The 11021-nt window shown below is 43.3% G+C and overlaps 1 protein-coding gene across 2 annotated transcripts; it reads left to right on the plus strand.

The window, feature by feature from the left end:
* Positions 1–1532: 1532 nt before the first annotated feature.
* Positions 1533–11007, plus strand: ap5z1 (adaptor related protein complex 5 subunit zeta 1). Of its 2 annotated transcripts, XM_085270663.1 has the most exons (18): positions 1533–1645; positions 1964–2101; positions 2915–3095; positions 3352–3502; positions 3853–3965; positions 4149–4314; positions 4586–4633; positions 6894–7034; positions 7133–7170; positions 8409–8571; positions 8733–8911; positions 8996–9138; positions 9233–9351; positions 9589–9716; positions 9822–9919; positions 10012–10144; positions 10267–10481; positions 10580–11007. In XM_085270663.1, exons 1-18 carry the CDS (start codon positions 1605–1607, stop codon positions 10830–10832), a joined length of 2448 nt encoding a protein of 815 aa, XP_085126789.1. In that variant the 5' UTR covers positions 1533–1604; the 3' UTR covers positions 10833–11007. The 2 variants fall into 2 exon arrangements, with proteins under 2 accessions (XP_085126789.1, XP_085126790.1); XM_085270664.1 differs by lacking the exon at positions 4586–4633.
* Positions 11008–11021: the final 14 nt, after the last annotated feature.

An 11021-nucleotide genomic window follows, 5' to 3' on the forward strand; every position in this document is an offset into this window, starting at 1 on the left:
GAAGTGTTACTTTGACCGATTCAGAAACAGTTAAAAAACAACAACAACTGTGTGTTGCAGACAGACTCATAGAAAGAATTCAACACAATGAGCGATCAAAACTAAAGAAAATAAACACAATTTATTTTACATAAGTTATAGTAGTAAATGAAGAGTAGTCAGGAGATTGGTCCAGGTGACATGGAGATAAGGAGAGGATGGAGTGTGAGGATGCGTGAAGAATGAAGCTGATGAGCCGTACTGTGAAGCTGTGGGAAAGAGTCGTTAAAGCTATAGGTTAAGAAGAGAGGTGACGAGCAGTAGGCAGCAGTGTGGCTTCATGATGACAAAGAGCACTGCAGATGGGATGTTTGTTTTGAGAGTGTTGATGGGAACGCACAGAGAAGATTAGAAGGAGTATTGTGTCTTTGTGGATTTAAAGAAAAATGAATATGATAAGGTGCCAAGAGAGGAACTGTGGTACTGCATGAGGGACGTATGAGGACAGCGAGACAGTAGTGATGGAAGAGGAAGTGCTGACAGATTAGCTCAGCCAGGAGTCTCCGTGGACTGTGATGTTTAGGGACGCCATTGTAGTGAGAGAAGGGAGTGGGTCGAAAAGAGGTTGGAGAGGTGGAGGTATACACTGAAGAGAAGAAGAATGAAAGTCATTAGAAGCAAGACAGAATACATGTGTGTGGATGAGAGGGAGACAGGTGTAACAGTGAAGCAGCAAGGAGTAGAGACAGTGAATGTGTGTGAGTTTAAATCCCCCGGGTCAACCATGCAAACCAATGGACAGTGCACAAGAGAGGTGAGGAAGAGAGTGCAGGCAGGGTGGAGTGAGTGGAGACAAGTGGTGTAGGTGTTTTGTGGGACAAATGCCTAGGAAGGGAAGGGTGAAAGCGAAGGTTACAGAATGTGAGGGTCCGCAGATCTATAGTATTGATACCAACACTGGTATTGGTATCAGATCGATACTAGCATGAAAGTTGAAAGTATCGGTCTCAGTATTGATATTGGCATTACTGGCTCTGTATTAGTTTAAACACTACAAGTATCAGCACTACAAGACGGTAGTGAGACCTGCTATCATGTATAGAGGCAGAGCTAAACAGGACAGAATTAGAAACCATCACATCAAAGGGACAGCTCAGGTTTAGTAGGACAAAGCTGGAGAGGTGAGAGAAGAAGAAAAAATGTATTTATAAAAGTATCAAACTAAGTAAATGTTTAAATATAAAGACATAACAAAATTAAAAGTTACAATGTAACCTATTAAGAATTAAATTTACCCTTCTATAATTGAGAAATTCGTTGTCGTCTGATTGTAACGTATTGTGTAGTCGAAGGACTGTCGCAAAAACCTGGAACCTTTTCAAATGCTTCGGAAGAAGGTTTGTAGGCACAGTCATTTTTATTCGGTTCGTCCGTATTATATGCCTGCCACCGTGCACTTTTTCTTTAAACTGTTTGAATACAAACGGAGTGGGAGAGTCCGGCAGTGGTTTTAGTTCATTAGCGGAACTAAAGTCACGTCATGTGATTCCAGTCAGGACTCGATTAGCAAACGGACTGTTTACCTTCCGCTTCAGACAGATGTGGCAGAATAATATTCTTTCAAAATGTATTCTCACGCTTCAGAGAGTTTAATTAAACAAGCAAGGTAAGGGCAGAATGAAAGGATAGCTTTCTTTTTTTCTCCCCGCATTTCGCTTTCCTTTAATCTGTTTAGCTACTGAAACTAAAGCTAGCTAGCATGTTGAATATATCTCCATGTTATTCAAACGCACTTTAAAGATACATTCTTCTCAGGGCTCTTTAAAGCGTTCGCGACTTTAACTTGAGTAGAAAGAAATGTGTTCGCTGTCACATAACTCTGTCAGAGTTTTATTTTTATTTTTTTCAACGAGTGTTTAGCTTCCGTGAGATCTGTCAGGGGTCTTTAAAGAGATCAAAACCAGCCGCACTCTGTCGTTTGCAGAGAGATTCAGGAGTCTGAGCTGCAGAAGTTTTACAGCAGATTAATGAAGATGCTTCAGGGCAAGGAGCTCGGTCACGACACAGTGGACTCCCTGCAGAGGCTGCACCTCATCCTTTCTGCCACCAAGTACACCCGAACGTAAGAACTCCCACCCACGCCTCTCATACTTCATGTCGTGGATGAGCTGATACCAGTTTTCATTCTCACTGCTCTACATTTTAAACTTAATGATTCATCTCCACCTTTGTGTATTCATTTCTTATAACTTAAGCTACTTATCTCTTTCTCTAAACCCACTTTTTTCACTCCCTCCTCCCACTCTTTCCTCATTAGTGTCAGAGATTCAGGGTACGCAAACACTACATTTTTTTTATTGTCAATTTCAGTAGCACTTCCTGTGCACGATGTCTGTTTCCTTTTGAAAACTTTGGGATTGTGGTTTAGTCAGGACGCCTAGAAACTGGGGGCGGAGTTGAAATCGGTGATCAGACACCCACATTTCCACACTGCCGTGGTCTCCTCTGCTCTCAGCGCCTATCATCTTATCAGCACCTATGTCATCTGTTTGCTTGCAACAACCTCTAAACTATGTTTCATCCACCGTGACCACCTAAGCGTTAAGAGTTCCACTAATCTGCAGTTCAAACGAATAAATGTCAGGTCTTACATTTTGCTGTTATGTCTGCAAGTTGCTGTTCCTTTGCTCTGTGTTCTCAAAGGCAGTGTTTTCAACAGTTCAGCCTCTCACTTTCCATGTGGTCTTTTTTTCACAGTAAACAGCAGCTTCCCTTTCTTCCCACACTTTTAATTAAAGTTGTAATAATGTTTAAATCTATCCCTCAGCTTAATATAATTATTAAAAAGCAAGTCAAGCCAAATGTCTTGGGTCTGCATCACTGTGGGATAAATAAGTGCGTTGTCTTATTTCTCTTCTGCTGTCGTCAACCCAAGGCTGCCTTTAGAGCTCCAGAAGAGGTTTGTAGCGCTTCTCTCATCACCTGCGGAGCAGCATCAGGTGCTGAGCACCGCTGTGCTCAGAGAAACGCTGCCCCTCACTGGTCAAGAGCTGAATTACAACCAGGACAATCTCGGTCAGCTGAACAGTCACGCTGCTGGTCTGCTGCTCTCACAGGTGGGCAGAACTGAAATTGTGTGGTTGAGCCTACTTCTTCATTACTGTGAGACATGTATTTAAAAGACTCACCACATCCTTTTTCAGCTCAGGATATTGGAAAAATAATTAGCCAGTATTGTTGTAATTTTAAATATAGAAGACATTTAGTAACACAGTCCCAGTTTGTGTTGTGTGTGTGTGTGTGTCTTACTTGTTGGGCTTTTTTAAAGGCATTATCTAATGCAATCCTCTTTCACACTTTTAATCCTGACAGGCTGTATCCAAGGGTGATCTTTCATCTCTCTGCACTCAACTCCTTCGCAATCTGGAGAGTCGACCGTCTGAAGGGCCGACTCACTCGCTCATGCACACCCTGCCAGTCCTCAACAACGTCCTCACACACAGCCCAGAGTGCCTCAGCGAAGGTAGCGGGACATACAGATACAGATCTGGACTTTTATCAAATGTTGTAAAAAATAATTCCACATCACTTCCTGCATCTGCTATGTGCACCAACTAATTGTTCATACAGTGTAGAACACACTGTGTTATGTTTGTTGGTAATTTCATAAAATTAAAATGTATATAAAGAAAATTTTTGTGTGTTTTCAAGCCTGTTTAGTCCTTCAAAGTACAGTTAATTTGGAGAAGAGTGATAATGAGGGGTAAAGGGAAACCTCTGGATTCACCTCCATGTGTCTTATCTTATTGCTTTAAGTTGTTTGCACTGGAGAGAGTTGCACTCAGATCTCTCTCCAATTCTGACTGTCTGCAGATCAAATGACCCTTGTAAGCAAAAAGCTTGTTGATTGGCTGCGTTATGCTAGCGTCATGCAGGGAGTCGGGACTTCCTCTGGAGGATTCTTCACGGGGCCCAGATCCCGTCAGGTGAGCAGTTAATTTTCATATTGAGCAAGTATTAGGTAAGTTAGGTAAGTATTATTAGTATTAGCAAGTATAGGATTACATTAAGCTTGTGACTCTTCCAGGAAGGTAATGAACTAGTGAATATATAAGTTAGTAAAGCTAAACTGGATTGCTTGTGGATTTTTTCCCTTCTCCCACTGTCAGCCGGTGCCTATAGCAGAGCTGGATGGGTCTGTGTCCGGAGATTTCTTCACTGTCCTATGTGTGGGTCAGGGCTTCACTGAAGACCAGTGGATGAACGTCTACTCCTTTTCCATGCTGCGTCATTGGCTTCTCACCTACCATTCCAGCTGCAGCACAGTAGATGCAGGTATGACCATTTGCTGTAATATGCTAGTGACACTTTTATGTGTTTCTATTTACAAACAGCTCCACAGTTCTGCCCATCTGAGCCATTTTTGCTTCTATTAGTTATAAACTAGCTTAAATGGCAAGTGTTTGAATGGCCGTATAATACTTCTCCAAGAATGACTATTCTATTTTTTGAGGAGCCTTTGCTTCAAGGTAGGATGTATTAGGGCTGTTATTGCTTCATATGACTAAGTCTCAGATGACCTGCTCTGTGTTTTCATCATCTTCAGCAAACAGGCTACAACTCAGCCTGTCAGTCTCCCACTCCTTTTCAAATGGTAAGACATGAGAGGTTGTGAACCTTCCCTGCATGTGCCTGATTCTAAGAATTAAATAAGCTGAACTCCCCCACTGTTCTTTAACTGGAGGCGGTACAGATCAATTCACAACTCTAAACTTTAACTAACAAACAAGTCTCTAATCAGAAATCATAATCTCTGACTTTTAACCTCCTCTTTCCACAGTCATTTGCCTTCCCCTAATTTTTCTTATGAGGTCCTAATCATGATCAAATATGCTCTGACAGCAGCCACTTTTAAGGGTGAGATGCTGAACTGCAAATGCCACACAGCCACACATTGCATGTGTTGTGTAAAGTGTGGGCGGCAAGTTCAATTTCATCTTGAAACTTCTGTGTTTGGATGTTTGTGGTCTTTGACCCTAATTTGACTGTGTTGCTTTCTTATAATAGCATTCCGACAATTATTAGTCATTGTGTCATCAGTGATAATCGTCACTTTCTCAAACGTGTATGGTTACTTACATCTAGCCCTCGGTAGTGAGCTCATGTTAAAGCTAAAGATCTTAATGAGTCCTGTGTGCACAGAGAGCCAGTTCATCGGTTTGCTGTTAACAAAGTGAATTTGTTCAGTTTTAACGTAGACGCTGTTTTGTTTACATTGTCAGTGTGACTCATCCAGTCCAGTTGGCCTCATACAGAATCCACTGATACAAACAGATGCCGATATGAGTGATTTGGGTAAATCAGTGTCGCCCACAGACTGGCTCGAAGATACAAACAAAATATGAAGCTAGTCTTAGTCATGCAGTGATGGTTGGCCTTTCTCCACACGGTCAAAACATGTTTTTGTAAGCATGAATTATAAAACTGTAATCTGATGGCGTTTTGAATCTTTTACCAAAACTGTAAAGGATTTATGTGAGCTTAATATTCTGATCACTCTGAACTGGCATACATTTTTCGCAATGATTTAATTGTATAATTTGGTACGGAAACAGTTACAGATTACCAAAGAAAGTTCAACAGATCCCTGAGATCTGTTTTACTACCTGGCTATACCATAGTTCTGCTGAGCAGCGTCAGCCTGACAAGTCAGCCAAGATTTTCCAAATCAAGCTAAAAGCTGGTTAATGTAAAAGAGGCGTGACCAAACGCAAACATGGATACGGCTAAACCCATAAATGTCCCACAAGAATACAAATTTGAGGAAAATGAAAAGAAAATCGAGTCATTTGTGGAAGACGGAATTGTCAGGACGCTTCAAGTTTACAAGACTTAGAAGTCAAATAACAACTCGTTGCAACCAAAATATGCAGATGAGATGGAGCAGCACAAGAATGTATCGAGTGCCACTCTTGTCACCTAAGAACAGGAAAGTGTGGTTACAATTCACACATGCTCACCAAAATCGGACAAAAGATGATCGGGAAAACATTGCCCGGTTACATCTCAGTTTCTGCAGCAACATTCAGATGGTCAGAATTTGGTGTAAACAGCACAGAAGCATGAATCCGTCCTGCATGTAACAGCGGTTCAGGGTGTTGCTATCAGGGAGCTGATCTGTTATGGCTAAAACAGTGAAAGTCCAGTGTCCCCTTTTCTTTCAAACCTGGACTGGAGTAATGCTCCCTGTGTTGAGAATTTGTGTCTCTTATTGATGCTTGTCGGGATTTAGACGGTCTCTAAAAGGGAGATCCTGTCACTGTCTGTGCAGCAGGGTCAATAGGTGGTGTTTTGGTAGTCATGTGGATCTGTCCTGGAGCAGGTTGTGCTGTGGGTGCTATGATGGTGAATCCCAGTAAGATGGGAACGCCCTTCATGATATTGAAATCCAAGGGTTAAACTTGATGTTAGCTTACAGAGCCTCAAATCCTGCTTCACAGTACTGGAGTCTGAAATATGAGCAAAGAAAACAAGGTTCCTAAAATGAAAGTGTATATCAAAGTTATTACTAGCTAATGTGGTCTAATAATGCTTCTTTTGATCCCTTGCATGGTACACTTTAAGAATACTGTAACTAAGCTTTGATTAACATCACAAAAATATGAGCACATTTGTGTTGATTTCTTTCATTTCTGTGTGTTCTAAGAGGTGAAATTAGAGACCGCAACAGTAGGTTTCAGTCGAGGCATGAGGCATTTTACTAACCTGTAGTGATTCTACTTAACATCATCAGAAACACAATTTAACTCCGACTCCTGATGTGTTCGGAGCAATCGGATATAGACCTTAATCACGAATCATTATACCGAGAAGGTCACGACCTCTAATTCCCAAGCCGTTACACGTTGTCACAGATGACCGATCGGAGGTGGACGGGTCCGTAGTTTCTATGGTTTCGGCGACGTCCTCCTCCAGCCGACTGCTGCCTCCAAAGGAGCGTCTCAGAGAGAAGGCTTTCCAGTACTGCCAGCGCCTCATCGAACAGAGCGACCGCAGTGAGTGTGTGCGCATTAAATTGCACCGGGTGAGAGAAAAGTGAGACGCGTAGCAGAATTCCTCATGCACGGATCTTTATTTGTTCTCTTTCCATCAGAGGCACACAAGAAGACCGATACAGAACTGCAAAAAGCGGTGAGTCTGCAGATCACTTATTATCACTATGGAAACACATTTCATGGTGCAGTTTGTAAAACTGAGGGGTTTAAATCACTTTTAGACACTTTTAGCCTGACTTCCTTTAATACTTAAACTAAGAGCCACAGTGTTGATGTAGATAACTGTAGCTTTTCCTGTTCACTGTGTTGTAGTAAAGAGCGCCTCCTGGTGTTCTGTTTAAGAAGTCAGGCTGAAAGAAGGAGACCTAGATAGGATGCTTGGCTTAGTCTGGCTCAGTTGCTGATCTACACTGTCCTTTTCTGCCCCTAACCCCCTAATTACATTTTACATTCTTTGCGTTACACTTCCACACAATGGTGTTGTAAGATGCACTGCTGTTTGCTGATACAAGCTCACAGTTTGACTTGTTTTTCTGAGTTCTGTGGATATGTAACACAGTTTGGGAATGACTTGCAGTATAATGTAAATAAATAGAAACATGTCAAAACAAAAAAGAGCCAAACTATGTGAATTAGTGACTCAAAGGGAAGGTGGAATGTATCCCTCTGGAGGTTGTTTACAGCTGTTGAGTGCATAAAGTGCTCAGTCATTCTTCATTTGGGGATAAATGTTGCTGAACCAGACATCAAGTCTGGGCGGTGACATCACCCCTTGACGTCACAGCCCACTCTGACCTGAAAGGGGCCAGACCAGAGAAAACTCCCCTTCCTGTGTTGTTTAACTGCACCGAGTCCCTCAGATAGCTTCATATAAGAGAAAAGAAGTGCAGTTTCAACAGTGCATCTCTGATTTTTGACACAATTGAGAAATGCAGCTGCAGTAAGTGGAGGAAACCTGTCAGCATGATTAAATTGTAAGGAATAGACGTGTACAGAGAATCTTTTTTTAAACTCCAGACCCACTATAAAAAAAAGACATTTCTGTTGTAGATAATAAAAAAGAGGAACTCTTCTGTCATTAAGACGTTTATCTATTACTTTGGTTTTTTAGTGCAGTATGATTGGCCATGACTGAGGTTTTTATCGGTTGGAAAAGCTGTAAAAGCTACGAAAATGTAGTTAGCGTGTAAAAACTAAGCCCTCCTTCACATTTTCTAGTGGGCTGGATTGGATTCCTCGGCAGGCCGATTCTAACCCTAGGGCCTTATGTTTGACACCCCTGCATTAGAGAAACCACTGGTGTTAACCAAAAGAAAGTTCTGCAGTGTTATCAAGATTTATTCTGCTGCCCTTGTGTCCTGTTTCCTGTTTCAGTGTCTGGTGGAGGCCGTGTGCATCCTGGACTGCGTGTGTGCTGAGGACGCCTCGCTGGTCTACAGGACCTTCCCCTGCATAAAGGCTCTCTTTGGTCGCCTCAGCTCAGAGCTGTCGAATGCCAGAGTCCTGCTGCCCATAGCACAGTTCTACCTCAACCACGGTGCGCATACACAGCAACATGTGCTCGCAGCTGCCACAAGTTTAGAACGGAAAACAGGGTCACGTGTGTTCACTGTAAATTGGTTGCTCACACGATGACATCATACATGACCCCTTTTTCTGTGCGTGCAAGGTTGAATATGTTTATTTGTATCCGATCAGGCGAGATGGCTGCAGTGGACTGTGAGAACGTGTGGAAGGTGGTGTTCGGTCGGTTTCCTACGGAGCTTTTCAATGACCCATTCCTGGCACACGAGCTTCTACGCTTCCTTCGACTTAACGTGGAAAGCATAGAGCTTCGGGTTCCACAGTACACGCTCTACTTTCCAAATCTGTTGAAGGTGAAAAGCTGAGAAAACATGTGCAACAATTGTTAGATTGTGGATGTGCTTTTTATTCCTTACATGTTTTCTTTTTCTGTGTAGTTTTTAGCATGGGACAGTCCAGCGATGGTGGACGACTTTGTGGATCTGCTGCCCTCTATGGTTACAACTGGAACTGCGGTGGAGCTGCTTCACACCCTGCTTGACCTGCCCTGTCTCTCTGCCACGCTGGTCCTGCAGCACAGGTTCAGGCACACGCAGGAGAAAAACTGCTTCCCACAGGGATTTGGTTACATGCACAGTTTTTATCCCTGTCTCACTGGGTCTCATGTGTCACAGGTCCACATGTTTGCCCATCTCTGAGCCAGTCGGTCGCAGCTTCGTGTCACTGGATGCATTTCGAAACCCTTCTTTCAGAGGGCTTTTCCTCTTCGTGCTCCGAACGGAGGCAGGCTCAGGTAGGACAAGTCACAGAACAGAAGGAAATCAAATAAGAATAAAAGGCCAAACTGTTCCAGGTCTGCTCTGACCCAAGGCTCCTCCCTGCTTTCCTGTCTTCTCTTCACTGCACACACAGTATATTTGCTTTTTGTTTCTTCTGTAATTCTGTTTAAATCTAAGCAGCAGGGGCAGGTAGCTTCTTAAATTATGCTCTAGCCAATGAAATCATTGTAATTTTGTGTCTCCCTGTTTAGGTGACACAATTGACCGACTGAGCACGCTCCACGAGTTGCTGGTTGAAGCTGCTGACTGGCCGAGAGTCACTCAGTGTGCTCGGACGGTCCCCGTGTTGTTGCACGTTTTCTTCAACACAATTGTTACGGTGAAAAGATTCGACATTCTTTACAAATTCGTTGCGTCTGTACTTGCTGTGTTGCAGTTTACAATATACACCTTATTAAAAAAATATGTCGCGCGTCTCTTTCAGATCGCTGACGAGAAGCTTTTGGCTCATTTGATTCTGGTGATGCTGGAGAGAAGCAGCCTGCTCCTTAACATCCCTGCGTACATCAAAGAGATACACCGGTACACCGAAACACTAAAGCGCTGCTGGCTGCCTCACTCTCATCTTCATCTCCTCACTCACTCGCTCCAACCACTTCTCACTGTTTCTGCAGGGTGTTCAGCTGCCACCTGTTGAGGCTATGTAAGCTCCACCCCTCTCTGGTCGTGAACCAGTCCCACGAGCTGCTGGAGTTTGCTGGAAGCACAGCCAACGTCTACAGCAAAGAGGAACTCTATACACATGTGGTAAAGAGAGTGCTGACTCTTCTGTGTATCTTGGGTTATGTGCAAAAACCCAGTGCTTCTCACATTTCAGCATTTGCTCAAAACCTGATGCGGAAACAGCACTGAGCTTGTTTGTCTCTCAGGTGTCGGTGCTGGGAGAGTACCTCTCTGTGTCATGTGACTCTCGCTGTTCCGTGAGCCTCATCACTTCCTGTTTTGAAGCACTGGAGGCGGTGCTGTTTGAGATCACTTCGTCTGCCCCTCCAACTGGAACGGTTTGCCCGGCCCCTAAAGTCATCAACACTTTAATGAGCGCTCTCGCTAAGCTGGCGTCACGGTCACATGACCTCATACCTCGGTAACAGACTCTTTTTAAAGATGCAATATTTTCTTTTCTTCATCCAGGACTTTGTAATGTTCTGATATCATTTGTGTGTGTTTTGTTTTTCTTTTTAGGGTGTCTCTGTTCCTCTCTAAACTAAGAACTGTAACCAGAAGCGGATCGGTTGCCTGGTGCTCTGATGAGGAGGACCTCGTTGCTATAGTAACACGAGGGGAGGAGTTGTGGTCGCTGCTGAAGGCCCCCGGCGTAGCTCAGAGTGTCCTGACACCACCTCCCCATGTCATCGCACCGCAGTGGCACAGAGACACTAATGTGGCATTGCCGCTTCAACTGCGAGCCCTCACAAGCCTCACACACTCACAGTGACACAAACACACACTCATGTACAAAACGCAACATCATCCTGCGCTGACAATGCATTTTTGTAATTGATTTGTTTGATGTTGACGCTGATTTTCATAAAACACACAGATCCCTTTCAGTGTAATATTTTTCTTCTTTATTACAGTGATTTGACAGAAATATCATTTTATAAAATAGATCATCTGATTAAAA

Source organism: Mchenga conophoros, linkage group LG4 (assembly GCF_057382185.1).
Source record: "Mchenga conophoros isolate Kocher_MC1m ecotype Shallow Benthic linkage group LG4, M_conophoros_male_GT1.1, whole genome shotgun sequence".
Lineage (NCBI taxonomy): Eukaryota > Metazoa > Chordata > Actinopteri > Cichliformes > Cichlidae > Mchenga > Mchenga conophoros.

Coding starts and splice junctions, on each gene's coding strand:
- ap5z1 (XM_085270663.1), top strand. CDS start 1,605: ATGTATTCTCACGCTTCAGAGAGTTTAATTAAACAAGCAAG. Junction 4,315..4,585: donor CTGCAGCACAGTAGATGCAG/GTATGACCATTT, acceptor CATCATCTTCAG/CAAACAGGCTACAACTCAGC. Junction 9,717..9,821: donor TCTTCAACACAATTGTTACG/GTGAAAAGATTC, acceptor CGTCTCTTTCAG/ATCGCTGACGAGAAGCTTTT.